The 15,185-nt window shown below is 39.2% G+C and overlaps 1 protein-coding gene across 1 annotated transcript in view; it reads right to left on the reverse strand.

Moving 5' to 3' along the window:
* The window catches only part of LOC116315490 (contactin-associated protein-like 4), a 110,847-nt gene that overhangs the window by 51,505 nt on the left and 44,157 nt on the right, over positions 1–15,185 (reverse strand). The window contains exons 4-6 of the mRNA XM_039601506.1: positions 12,080–12,227; positions 10,940–11,146; positions 273–448 (exon numbers count right to left, since the gene is read on the reverse strand). Coding sequence (XP_039457440.1) covers positions 273–448; positions 10,940–11,146; positions 12,080–12,227 — 531 coding nt within the window. The remainder of the gene's footprint in view (positions 1–272; positions 449–10,939; positions 11,147–12,079; positions 12,228–15,185) is intronic.

The following is a 15,185-nucleotide window of genomic DNA, read 5'->3' on the forward strand; positions in this document are numbered from 1 at the left end:
TTGAATAACCCTCTCAAGCTGGTTTGGCACAGAAAGCTGCCCACCTTCTGCCTTTTCATTCACTAGGAGAACTAATATGACTTGAATGTCCTGTCTGATTTATTTAACGAGTAACTCACTCACACTGTTGAACAAATGAATATTTCTGCAGGAGTGGATGCGCTTTTGACACGTTTGCTTCAGAATGTGTGTGTGTGTGTGTGTGTGTGTGTGTGTGTGTGTGTGTGTGTGTGTGTGTGTGTGTGTGTGTGTGTGTGTGTGTTTCCTCTCACCATGTGAATGTGCCAGTGGCTGAGATCAGCCGGTATTTGAACCTGCTGTGTATTTTTATCCACGGTCAGGTTTAGGTGAGTGCTGAGCCGCTCCAGCTTTACATGGTGCCAGTGCTGGTCATCAAGCAGACTGCCCAGGGAAACGAGAAGCTGACCACCAGAGGATGAACTCACACCTGCAACACAGAGGGAGAGAGGAGCGGGAGAAAAGTTGTCATGTCGGTGCCATGGTACATTTCAGAGAAGAGCAACGTCCCCGGCCAATGCAGAAATCCCATTATGTGCATCTCCTGCTGAGGATCTTTGATTTTTTTTCCCTGAAGTTTATTACCTCCAAAGTACTTCAAGATGAACATCCATAAAACATTTTTAACAAGGACAAACATCCGTGTAGAAAATAGTCAGTGCTTTTTCCCAGCAAAAACACCTATAGGAAGGGATTGTGTTCGATCTATCAAAACAAAAAGCGCCACAGAAAGATTGCTGCATCAGTGGGATATTTTTTAATCTCTGTTTCAAAACAGGAAGCAGGTCACTGAGGTCACCCTCTTTCATTATAGAGCACATTTCTGTATGCTGAGAGGGAGGAGGAGAGAGCACGATAAATGATGATGCTACAAAATGATAGCAGGACATAATTAATGACAGACCCAACACCAGCAGGTCTAATAGGTGGATCCATCTCTACGTCCCCCAATGTGTTGGGAAGGAAACGAGGTTCTGCTGACAGAAAGAGCTACAACAGAAGGAGAGACATACGCCAAGTCATTAATTATGAAAGGTATTTTCTTCAAGATAGAAAGACAGTTCAAATTACAGAGCTCCAACGCCTCATTGTGTGTTTAGGGGTCTGAGGGAGAGCTACGCAAAAGGCTGGTAAATGCTGGAAAATTGGTGGCTGGGAGTTAGAAAGAAGAAACCTTACAAAAAATCTGCAGACTTCTCCCCAAATCAGTTTGAGGCGTTTAACCACTACTATCATAAACCAACTAGTTTCTCCAATCTAAAATAACTGTCAGTGATCAACTTGCCGAATATATCAAACTGTGGGTACCAGTTTCAGGTTTCAACAAGGAAGCACGATGCATTCAAAGTTTGCATCAGTGACTTTATTTTTTTCTATACTGGCTATATTACACAGATATATTAGACTTATCCTAAATTGTCTTTAGCACTGTGCTCAAGCTATGAATCAAAAGTCCAATGACGGTCACTTTCTTTATTATTCTCCCACTACTGACAATCAAATGAAAATTAAAATCTGAAAAATAAATCTAACATGGAAGTCACAAAAACTGCAGGTAGTCTAGAGGCAACTTGAGGCAAGTTCTTTAAAGCTAGTTGCCCCCTATATATTTTCCTGCAAAAATGCTCAATTTTGCAATGGAAATAAGCAAAAAACTAAAATAAAAAATTTATATACATAAATCTCATCAGTATTTTTTTATAAGAACCAAAAGTAGATTAAAAGTACACACAGGCTGTTAGCTATCTCGTGCTACAGTGCTATGGTTAAATGTATTGTGATTCAGTTTGATTATGCTAGTATAACCTGTGTGTTCTGCTCATAATGTAGCCTAAAGAGGCACTTTGCTAATGAAGCTAGTTAATGTTAGCTGATGAGTAAGCATTCCAGCTTCTCCAAATATGGTGATCCCTACCTCCTAAAAAATGCAAGACTGACTAAAACGGCCAAATTGAGGAAAACAGTATTAATATTCACAAACCAATAAGTGATCAGTGTCTCTATCTTTTACATATAGTTTGTGATTACACAAACAGTCCTGATGAAACACATTAGCTGTGTATTTCATTCTAAACAAATAAGTGGCTACATAATGCTCTTAACTTTAACAGAGATTGTGATTAATGTTAAATAGTATCCAAACTTACTTCCAGTCTGAGACCAACTTTTCAGGGGCTTCAACAATGGAGCTTTGATCAGGAGATAACTACCTTAGCTTAGTTTAGCACAGAGAAAGGAAAATGGGAAACAGCTAGCCTAGTTCCATCGACAGAAGCCCGTCTTCCTCTTGCTTCCAGTACTTATGCTGAGGATAAGCAAGTAGTTTAAGAGAAAACAATAATAGAAACACTTCACTTCCATTAATGAATCTCTTTCTCACTCTCTGTCAGTCTTCCTTATTCCCCTTCTCCTTGCCTGCAAGTTTATTAGGAAGCTGAGAGAAAGAAGGTTCAATTTAAGAGAACCGTAACATGCCATTGCCTTAACTAATCAATCCGAAGGAACAAAGCTATGTAACACTACAATAACAGCCTAATTTAACTTGACTGAATGCACAAATATTGAATGTTCTTGTGTTTAAGCTGATGGCTTTGCACTGAACACTCTACTATGCAGGAGCCTACTGCCCCAGACAGGTCCCCAAGGCAATACTGCCAGATCATTTTCTGTCTGCTATTCCATTATGCCTCTTCACTCAAGCTCTAAATCTGTTTATGAAGGATGACAGTGACAAGTCTTATCACAAGATACACTGTTATAATTATTTCAGGACTGTATCATCATGTGGTGCCAGCATTTAAAATACAACTTCTCTGCAAAGCTAACACTCTTTCTCAAAACCAATTATTAGTTTTCGTCACAGTTACAACAAGGAATTTCTTACCATACAGAAGGTAAAGGAGCAAGACATCCATGGCAAGAATTTGACTATGAGTGGGTTTCAGATTTGTTTATTTCATGTATTTGCATCCTTGTGTATGAGGATGGTAGGACACACCAATGGTGTCAAACCATTTCACAGATCAATGGCTTTGAAAAAGATTCAAGATTAATTTAATTATCATTATCCTACACAAGGTTGCACAACAAAATTGCAGATGCAGTACCTTCCATGCTATTAATGAAAAATCCAAAATGAATTGAGTAGTTAGTAATTAAAAATCTAGTTTAATGGCTCTGAAGTTTTAAAGTTTTATTAAAAAAAAAAAAAAAACACTACAATCCATCAAATGGCAGATTGGTGCTGGCTCCAAAAGGAATTCAATTCCTTAAGACTCCCGTGTTAAAAAAGCCCGTTTGTTGCATTAATGGGCCTGGTTATATCAAGGTACAACATGTTTTGGGTCTGTTCTTTTCTCTTGTTTTCTCATCATGAAAACAAGATGGGATACATTTTTATAGGTTATTACCCACCTATTTATATGAGGGTTATATAATATGGTTATATTATTATAAATTAATGGCTGTGGCTGTTTTGAATGACAATTTGTGTTATTTTTTACCAAAATACTTCAGTTTTTCCAGTAAATACAGTATCTTTTTCAATAGCCCAAATTAGCATCCCATTTGCTGTCAGAGAGAATAAGGAATCAAACGTACTCAACGTGCCTCAAAGAGATCACTAAGATCCTGAGGGGAACATAAATGTGTTTAATTGTTTTTTAAAAAACATTCTGTAAATAAGAGAAAACATGAAAACTCTTGAAATAACATCAAGATCAAAGTGCTAGATAGTCCCTTGTAGACACAGAGTAGTAGATAATCATAGCATAGGTTGGCATTTATACCCCAGAGATGATATTCCTATGCTATGCTTTCTTGAATTACTCTCTAGACAAAGTACATCTTCTTTGGAAACATTCATTTTAGCTTACCATAAATTTGAATGAATCAAATCAGTCCTATAGTAAGTGCGAAAGGCAAGAAGTTATAGCAATATTTACCATCTACAGTCAGTTAGCATTTAGAAAGAGTCCTCCATTTGTTCTCACTTTTTTCTGCCACAAATCTCTCTTTCACTTCCCAGTGTCTTCAAAGGCAAACAAGAGGGCAGTCATTTACATTTTTACATTTGCCTTTAAACAATGAACTATGAGGGGTTTTTTTTAATTGTTTTAAATTCTATTTTAAAGATATATTCTTTATTTTTGCTGCACTGAAAAATTCAGTAGTAATAACCTATCATAGAACAGGGGAGTGCAGTAAGAGGTTTCTTTTCATTTCCTGGCTCCTCTGGAACTCTTAGGAGGCAGCATACAACACGAGTAAATCGCTGTAGACAAAGTGGAATTGAGTAAGCAAATGCAACAGCAATCACCGCAGTTCATTGTCTTCTATTTTCTCTGCCAACTGGCACACTTTGTCCAAAGACATTCATCTCATTTCAGTGGCGCTGTTCAGATGCCTGGGGGGAAGATCTAGTTGTAGCTTTTGCTGCTCTGTACAATGAGCAAAATCCTGATTGTGGCAAAGTCGTGCTACTGTAAACCCTGAAATATTCCATTTAGTATGCCAGAAACCAGACAGTGAACACAGCATGTCCTCACTGCTGAGAATACAGAGACAAGAAAGCCTTTCACTTAACATGCAGCCTGCCCTGCATGGATCTCTGATGCCATCCTAATTTCGTCAGTGATACTTAACACCATTTGTCCAAAAGGCACTGGAGCCCTCAGCGCATTTACTGCTGTGTATTACAGCTTTCCAATGGCAGTTCAGAATTGAAGTGAATTATGAAGCAGCAGGCTACATTACAGCAAACTGACATTTTGATAAATGTAAAGCATAGAGGAAATGAGATGGTTTTGGATAGCGGACATAAATCTTAATGAGCCAGTCAATTTATTCCAACTGCTTGGACAGCCACAGGCACACAGAGAGGGTCTAAGTGTCTCACTGCATGTGTTTGTTTGACTGTCTGTCTCCTTGGTCACTGTCTATTGGTCTGTCTGTTATTCCTGTCTTTGTGTTTCCATTCAGACGTTTACGTATGCTAATGGATGTTGCTTGCTAATTAATGAAAACACTTGCACCCTTATAAGCTGTACATTTACCCAGTTCACAGTCGTTAGCCACCTCTCTGTCTCAGCCAGCTTGCTGTTCTGGTGAAGTGACATGAATCACCGTTAAAGAGAGGACCGGGACTGACAGGATCAGGCCGGCAAAAGGGAGCGATAACTGTGAAGAGCTTCAGAGTCTCTCACATTCTTCAGTGTTTAGATAATGCATCTAAACCTTCTGCTATTATCTCTGCTCTGTTAGTTTGATCTTCTCTTGTCTTCCAACAGCTGACTGTGGAGGAGCATGCTGTGGCTCAGGGTGGATGCTCCAAGCTATTGATCTAAATTACACTGTCTGTAGACTCCAAGCTCCTTGGAGATTCAGAGGGAGGAAGAAGAAAAAAGACGAATACCAAGCAATTGTTAAAGGTAAATAATTCAATCTGAAAAAAGAACTAGCAGAGGCAGAATTTGGATCACATATGAAAAAGGCTTTGATAAATAAACATGATTTTTTTTTTCTATAGCAAAAAAAAAAAAAAAGATAGGGTAGGGATTGACAGAGAGGCAGGGGAATAAAGAGAGTGTGCAGTGTCAGTGCTGTGACTGAGGCAAAGTACGATTTTTAGGATAATCGCAACTTAGCTCAATATAATCTCTGCACCGTTACAACAACAATCCTGTGTTAACTGTCGTTCCCAGCCACCCAAAGTTCTTTGAGCACTTTGCTGACTATTGGACTGAGTCTAGCAGGGATGTGACAGGCGTCACTCAGGGAGCTGATGTCAGACTGACAGCTTTTGCAGATGACGCCTCTTTCCAGCTGACATATACTAGACAATACCACCAGGGAAATAAACTGCTTCCACCCAGTCATAACTAATGGGAATTGGACAATATTCTGCTTTTTATTTCAAGAATGCAGAAAAGGGAGGGCGAGACTAGAGTGAGGGGATGTAAAGAAGCAGAGAGAGGCCTGGAGTTGGAAACAAATTTAGACTTTCACAAAATCTTAGAAAAATAGCTGTGGGAATCTGGGATTTTCAGCCTCTGTGTGTGTGTGTGTGTGTGTGTGTGTGTGTGTGTGTGTGTGTGTGTGTGTGTGTGTGTGTGTGTGTGTGTGTGTGTGTGTGTGTGTGTGCCTGCATGGCAAATGCTGAAGAATAATGTTGTGTATAGTAAATGAAAGGTCCCTTTTTCAAACATTAATATAACACTGAAATGCAGTTGAATTATGTCTTCTCTTGAAATGCTTTTGATTATGGGTAAGTAAATGGATGATGCAGGAAGTTTGACAATCGTGAAACGTGAACTGAATGGTACAGCATGTACTGTATTCAGGTTTTGTTGTCATGTGATCACTAAACATATGATGTTGACTTGTCTGTCATTTTGAACATGTGCCACTGTAGGGTAAGTTTAATAAAGCCCCATCTCTCAGGCCTAGTGACACTCAGTGACCCACCCTGGAAGCTACTCTCCACTAAAGCAAAACATATATTTCCTACCTGCAAACACCTTGCTTTGGTTGCTAGCAGACTGCTATGTGTCACTTGTAGTATGCATGAAAGAATCTGACTAGTTGACATGTATTCTCCTAGTTACAGTGAAACTGTGGAAAGTGCAACACAACTAGAAAACCGAATTTGTTAGACTTCAAAGTAAAAGTTGAGCCACTGCTGCTCCATTGAAGCACACTTTACTTTGAAGGTGGAGTGTTTGCAGACAAGTCTGTGTCTTCAATGCAAACTACAGGCGTCCATGGCAACCTGTTAATGGCCAAAGCAATTGTAAGGATGTTTTTTTGCACAGCAACCTCTTTGCATCTGATTTCACCAGCAACTTGTCATCCAACAAGTTTGGATGACATATTTTTCCATAGAGGACATATTTTGTATCACATCCAATCTGGTTGACAATCTTCAAGCAATATATGCATGGAGCAAACTCAGCTTTGCTTATAGTGATGTTCAAAATATTCAGTTTTCCACTAATCAAAACATGGCAGGAATTGTGGGAAATTGGGTGCTTATGGTGCATCTAAGAAGGTTTTGATCGATTATTAGTTCTAACAGCTGGATGCTCTCTGTTGCATCATACTCCTACTTGACCTTCTGGTGTGTGCTACCATTAGTTCATCAATGCTCTAACCTAATCTTTCTTTGAATTCTCCTTTCACCCACACGAACAGCAGGTACCGAGTCTCACTCAGTTTTTCAGCAACCAAACAACTAGTCTGCAAAATTTCAACTATACTGCATGTCCCGTTTTTGGATAAGAGAATACTGTGATTAATGAAAAGTACAGTGACTAAGTGGTGCTTTTTATTTATTTATTTGTTCATTTATTTCCACATCAAAGAAAGTTTAACTTTAGAACAAATTATTGCTCTGTTATAAATATAACCACACAATCTTATATCACAGAAATAAATAAATAAACACATAAAACTAATTTCTATGATTAATCATCTGCAGTTTCACTTTTGAAATATAACTTCATTTAGGACCACAAAATATGGTTTTCTGAGGGAAAGTGATATATTCTCAGGAAGCTGCACTTTTAATTTCAGCTGTAACCGAAAGGAAGGCCTGGCTGATGAGCAGAGCGGCAGAGTACTCCAGCAGCCAGATGGCACGGCTGATGAGAGCTTTGCCATATGGTGATAATACGACAGGCTGGCAGTCCAACAGCACCTCAGGTTTAACCTTGTTTACACCAGATACACACACACAATGTCTCGCCTTGCACCTTGGGTCATGTTTTCTATTTTCCTGTCATTCATCATGGTTTCCTATTTTATTTTAATACACATGTTTTAGGCACTTCAGTGTTGTGTCAGCTCCACCATCATGAGTGTCATCTGTGCCTCATTGTCCTATTCCCAAAGTGTATTTGATATGGCTGTACCTCTCTTTCTGTGCCAGACTGTATTGTGTGCTCCAGCCTCTACTTTCCAGTGTACATTTTTAGGGAATTTGACTTCCCAGTTTCCCTGAACTGCCATGGCCTGGTCCCTGTCAGCGGGCTGAGTGATTACCAAACTTTTTTGCCAAAGTCAAGAGTGTTTTTTTGTTTTTTTACTTTTAATTCTATCTCTCTTAGTTGTGCTTTTGAGTCCTGTGTCTGTAGCTTCATGGTCATCACAACATTTTACCTTCATTAGCTTCCACACAAGCAGTGGGTTATGTTATGCTAACCCACTGTGCTCCACAGTGTTCATCCTTGACACATGTTTATAGCATCCATCATAGATTATAGATTAAAAGAGAGAGAATCTACATGAGGACGTCAAGCTGGGAGAGAAACAGCCAGAAAGAGAGACCCCCCACTAGATAGAGGCGAAGAGTCTGGGAATAGCTAAGAATCAGTGAGACAAACGAGACAAGAGAAGAACAAAGCGAAACACAAGTTCCTTCTTCACAGTCAATCACCAACATTTTGATTGCCTGTATCTGCCAGATACGGTCAAATGTACAAATCCAGATAACAACAGTAGGGACGCTGTGTAAAAGATGTAAATAAAAACAGATTGGAATGATTTGCAAATGTCATAAACCCATATTTTAATCACAACAGATTAAATATAAGACATATCAAATGTATCCTTTTTTAAAAAGTATTTCTTCATTTTGAACAACATGTCAAAAAAGTTGGGAAAGGGCCATTTTTCCCACTGTGTAGGATGCCGTGTTCTTCTAACAACATCTGGAAACGGAGGAGACTGACTGCTGGATTCCTGTGAGAGGAATGTTGTCCTAATCTTGTCTGATAGAGGATTCAAGCTGCTCAAAAGTCCTGGATGTTCTTCGTGGCATTTTGTGTTTTTTTTGTTTCGTGATGTATCAAATGTTTTCAGTTAGTGAAAGGTCTGGACTACAGGTCAGGTTAGCTCCCATTGTGAAGCCATGTTGCTGTAATAGATGCAGTGTGAGGTTTAGGAATCCTGCTGAAATGTGCAAGATTTTCCCTGAAAAGGTATTGTCTGGATGGGATAGTAGCATGCGTGCATTTTAAATCAGCTTTCCCCCAGAGAGATTGGGGGCCTTTCAGGATCACAGGTATCCAATATTGATTTTGTGTACTGTCCTTTGCACACAGAGATTTCTCCAGATTTTTAGAATATTTTTATGATGTTATGTACTGTACATGATGACATATTTATAGTCAATTTTATGTTGATGAGCATTATTGTGAAATACACAATTTACAGATTGGTGATCCTCCGCCCATCTTACCTTCTGAGAAACTCTGCCTTACTAAGATGCTCTTTTTATGCACAGTCATGTTACTGATCAGTTGCCAGTTATTCTAATTAGTCACAAAATGTTCCTCTAGCTATTTATTGTTAGTACCACTTACTTTTCTGACCTTTTGTTGCATCTGTCTGAATGTTTGTGAGATGTGTTGCTATGGAATTCAAAATAAGCTAATATATTTTACATTTTTAGAAAACAGTTAATATGTTTTTTATGTTCTATGGTGAATAAAATATGGGTTTTGAGATTTTCAAATGACTGCATTCTGTTTTCATTAACATTTTACAAAGCATCTCAACTTTTTCAGAGTTGGATATATAGCACTCTTTCAAATTTCTTCAAAGCCTAATTAGTTTGAGACATATGGATAAACAAACAAGCACTGTAGTGAGCTAAAAGGCATATGTAGAAAGAAGCATGAGTTTCATCAAAATTGAATCAGAGGTATTTCCCAAAATTGTTTCTGACAAACATGCAAGTGAACCAGCAGATGGGTGGAGAGTGACTTCAAGCTTGTTCCATTTCATTATAGGGACAAAACATGCAAGATATTAAATTTGCTATACACAGACGGGATGGTTTAAGCTCTGGACCCTGAGTGAGTGCATAATTATGCTGTACAGTTTCCGTGTTTAGCTGACATTTACTCGCAGCACTAAACAATGAAAGAAAAATGAATGAACAGATGAGTGGAGCTGCAGAGTTTGCCAGTGCAGTTGGCTCAAGGAACTTCCAAAATATTGAATTCAATTCAAACATCTGAAGTTTCATTAACTCTCCAGCACAGAGTTTCAGTCATTGTCCTCAGGAAGTCGACTATTGCCGGTTTGGTCCTTCGAAAAACATTGCCACGTTCAGTTGATGTGAATATGTTGCTTGCAAACTGTTTGAGGTGTGCAAAATAGGCCCTGATTATATGGTATGACAACATGACAATCAGGCACACTATTAAGATCAAAACAGATGTCATCACAGCAGACAAAATCCCTCTGAGAGGCACGTTTTTTCCCAAAAGGGTCAATCTTAACAAGCAATTTGTTAAATCGGTTGGGCTGCCCTAAAGCGTACCCTCCTTTATGTCTTTCTGGACACCAATAGGACCCTTACAGGTTAGAGGTCAAATTTATACCATCAGTACATCCAGTGGGAAGCTGAGGGGTCACACTATATATATATAAACACATTTATATATATATATGTAAATTACAAACATTCAGCTGTGACAGACGGACAACACAGACTCAGGGAAAAGGCCAACAGATGAACTCGTGCTGGGGTTTAAACTAATGTTGTCAAAAGAGGCTTGTTAGAGAGCTTGGCAGCTAATGCTAGTGCTAGTCCGTTGGGACCACAGACTTTCTGCATATGTGATGGTACCGCTGCCTGTTCAAATGATGGAAAATGTATGTGTTACATCTCTGCTGGCAGTGGCATTGTCAAACCTTTCCAACAATGTGTGTTTCAGCATCACAAGCTACATGTGCATAAAAGACCTGATTTAAACAGAGTGAATATATTTATCTTGCACAACCAATTAGGCAATGTCACTATAAACTGCAATTTCACAGAATGATTCAGTATTATTGGGGTTATGTTTATCATGTAAGAAAACACAACAAAGCATGAATTTATGGCTGTGGATCTGGGAGACCGGTGTCCTACCCTGTAGGTGGTAGAGTAACAGCTTTCCTTTCTCGAGCACCAGCGTGAGGCTGTGATCTCGCAGTCCCTCTGCATGGAGCAGCGTCCCAGAATTCTTCAGGGTTTTAAACTTCAAAGAAATAGTCTCCATCACAGTCCAGCTTGCCCTCACACTCAGTCTGTAGACCAAGCTACTTCTGCTCCCATCAAAGCTTGCCACGCTAGAAGCTACAGAACAAAATTAAGTGGGAGAGGGAAAAGTTTTATTCTTTACATCTCATTCATTTTAAATAACATACTAGCACCAAATACTAACACAACTGTGCAAACTCTGTCTTTGCCACCATTTCTCATGAATTTCACAGAATTATAAGAATATTTCTAGGCAGATTTGGATCTCTTGGTGGAATGATTTACTCAGCAAGCACATGTAACCCCATTAACATCACTTTTCCATATGATTTAGCCCAGAGGTGACCGTTACTTGTGGTGTCTGATGTGTTAAACAATGCTATGTTCGATTTGTGAAACTTCTTTAGTATATTTTAAACTAAAGAGGCGATGGCGATTGATCAGTAGGCTTCAGTACTTGAATTTAAGCCCTGTTGTCACTCAGAGAGAAGTACAAGTTTACAAACCATAGCTTTATTATAGTTAGGGTACAACACAAAGTAACAGGCCTGACATTTAGTTTAGGACAATTACAAAGAAGCAAAGCTTGCTGCTGCTGCCTTGAAATGCTTCGATTGCTTGGAGGCATTTTGCATGTACATTTCTATCGTTTCCATTCTTATTGCACTCTGTATTAAAACCATGTGGTCTCTTTACATCTCACACACAGCACCCAATAATTCTAGTGCATGGCCATTGTCTTATTGTTTGAACAGCACTGCTTATTTTTCTCTAATGGTTTCTAAGCTGGCTGCAAAAGGTTGGTATAACTCACATCACACACCAGAGCAAAATCAAACCAAAGTCACGTTTCTGCCTACAGAAATGTGGGAGTATTTTAAATCTATTATTCTAAAAAACAATGAACAATTTAGTTCTGTATATAATGCTGCAGGATTAATATAACTTTCAAGGTGTTCCAGGCACCGTTTCTTATTTTGGATATATTTATAATTGCTATAACATAACACTTAATTCACAGTTACTTACTATATCGACATCCATATATTTCCAGTCTGAGGCCAATCCTCCCACTGGGGTTCCAATCCAGTGGAATTAAACGAAGAAAGCGAGCTATCACCGGCTGCTCCAGTTTGTACTGGACCACAGTGTCAGCATTACTGTTACCTGGAAAAGCCTGCAACAATACAGTTACATGTTTGTTACAGTTAGTTTTCTTCATTCTTTCACTCTGTCTCAGTCAGCTGATTGCTGTAACAACAATGTCATAATGTAATAATGATGTAATAGCAATAACAAACACTAAAGGGTGATACCTCTATCAGGAAAGCAGATATGCTTCTCATCAAGTGTTCATAATGGTGACTAAAAGCTAGATAGAACCATTATACATTGAAAGTTTTCCATATTTAGGTGGTGCAGCACTAAATCTCCTTGTCTGTGGAAAGAAAAAGTCTCCCAATCTCCTCTGCCCTAAGACGGTCTTCATTTTCAAACTCTGAACTCACAGAAGCCATTGATCCCAAGTAATGATAATGTCTCTCCCTCTCCCTCATCTCTGTCCAGTGATCAATAACTTGGACCTATTCTGTCTCCGTAGCAAGCCTCTCTTTAAAAGACTAATGGCTTCTATTTTTCCCAATCAGCTGCCTGTGGGAATCCAGCAGGGCTCACACACACAGAGAAACACCTGCAATAATATGTGTAAGAAGAAAGAAAAAAAAAAGAACAAGGTGCATATACGGTATACAGTAGGTGTCCATGTGTTCATGTGCATGTCCTTTGCTTGTGTCCTATCTGGAGAGTTTGTGTGATGCTGCCTGTGTGTTTGTGTGAGAGACTCTGTTGAGGGTGTACCGATGTGACTGTGTGAGAGAAATTGGCTTCTCTGGCACTGCATAATTGTGATCTCAGTGCCGTCTTCAGTGCTTTGAAGGGCTGAGCCGGCTGGGCAGCGGAGCGTTAAGCTCAACAAATGGCTCTGTTTCCTGCTGAGGAGAGCAGCATCTCATTTACTTGCCGGAGCATCTTTTGAAATGTGAGTAGCCTCTGACAAGCCTTCAGTCAAGGAGAGAGGAAAGGCTAGAGAATGAGTCGAAGAAGAGGAGGAGAGGGCGTGACAAAGGAATCGCAGAGAACCTGTGTCTGGCAGAGTTGGTACCACGAAGATAATATAAAAATACTGAATTATGCAATAAAGTCCTTCATTAGAAGGAGCTACAAGAAAAGAACGTTTGGAATCAGCAGTAAAATAATGTTGGCAGACATGTTATTCAAGTGACATTTCAGTCAACAAAGGCATTTCACTGCATAGCTGCCCACAGTGAAGCTAGATTATTCACTTTAAATTAAATGGACTGTTTGCTGAAATATACTTGTTGCCATGCTAATGACTTTTGCTCCTTAGGAAGTTCTGAGGAGAGCTGCCAGCTTTGTTAACCTCATTTGCTCCTCTTTACTTTATCAGGGAGGTAAATTATCATAAGTGGGCTTTAAAACAACTTTTAAATGACACACTGACTTTTAAATCTCAACCAAACTCTTTTGCCTGCTACCCCATGGGCCAAAATCAGATATACCTCTTATGGTGGTCTGATTTTCTGACAATGTTTGTATCGCATCCCAGAAGCATGTTTGTGGCACAGGAAATCCTGGGGATGCTGAGGGATGCTTTCATAGTGCATAACTCCTTAAAGGTCAAATTAAATGACAAGTATTGTTTTGGTCATGCTTCTGACATGATTGGGATTTGAGATTGCTATTTGGTATCTGGGTTGAAGCCAGAGATATACAGTGGGGAAAATAATTCTTTGATACCTTGCTGAACTTGTAAGTTTGCTTACTTCTAAAGAAATGAATAGTCTCTTATTTCTTTGGTAGTTTCATAAGGCAGAGAGACAGAATATCAGTGAAAAAATCTAGAAATAAAACACATTACATGAAAGTTCTAATTTGATTTTTATGTCACCGAGTGAAAGAAGTATTTGAACTCAAAGCTTCATCTCTCTCGGCAGATTTTCTAGCTGACTGAAGTCTGAAGACTGGCTGGGCCACTCCATGAGCTTAATGTGCTTCTCCTTTAGCCACTCCTTTGTTGCAGTATGATGGGGAAGGATAGGTCATGATCATGGATGGAAGACCCGCCCACAACAAGTTAGTGCATACTCAAGTTTGAAGAAAAATGGTGAAATGCAAATGGTCAGATTGGGACTGCAAGGAAGCATCCAAATAAGTAGGAGTGAATGATAAAAGGCAAATTAATGCCATTTTTGTGTTTGTTTTCTATGGGCACAGTCTCCTTTTTAATCACACTTTAAAACATTTGAAACATGTGGCATGATAAAGTAAGACTCCACATGCAACTTGCTTGATGATGGAACCTAATTTCATTCAACTTTAAATCCATGAAGTAGTTAGTAACTCTAACCAGGGCAGCTGTGGCTACAACTGTAGCTTGCCTCCACCAGTGTGTGAATGTGTGTGTGAATGGGTGGATGACTGGGTATGTAAAGCGCTTTGGGGTCCTTAGGCGGGGCTAGTAAAAGCGCTATACAAATACAGGCCATTTACCATTTACCATTTAACCATCAAATAAATGAAAGTAACCTGAGTAGAGACTTTGTTTCTACCTTTACCTCACAAGTCAGTGAGAAGCTGTGACTGATGCAGCTGTTTTTGCAGTAAAATTCCCACCATCACAGAGACACTAAGCAAGCCTGACTAATATACGAAGCTTTAAAAGTGCTCTAAAAGCTGATGTGGATTCACTGCCTTTCATGCTGACTGTCAAATCAACATGTTTTTAAGCTACAAGGAGTTTGTTCTTTAGTGATGACTTAAAGGGCTTTGGAGAGTTTGTATCCTTCACTGTGAAAAAGTTGTACCCAGTCAAATGTGAAGAAAAAAAAGTTTTCTTTGGGTTGCTGCTATAATGAAAGCTGCACTTTCTTCCACACAGGAGGGAGGAGACGCGTGACTTCCTCTGAATCATATCAAATGTTGTTCAGTCAGCCGAGGCTTGCGTGGCTGCCTGTCATTCTGACATCTGTACTTTGCTCATTGGTGATCAGTCATTCTCCCAGTCTAGTATTCTCCTTTTTTATTGAAACAACGCTGGAAAAATCAAAATTCAAGA

The sequence above is a fragment of the Oreochromis aureus genome, linkage group 17 (assembly GCF_013358895.1).
Source record: "Oreochromis aureus strain Israel breed Guangdong linkage group 17, ZZ_aureus, whole genome shotgun sequence".
NCBI classification, from domain to species: domain Eukaryota; kingdom Metazoa; phylum Chordata; class Actinopteri; order Cichliformes; family Cichlidae; genus Oreochromis; species Oreochromis aureus.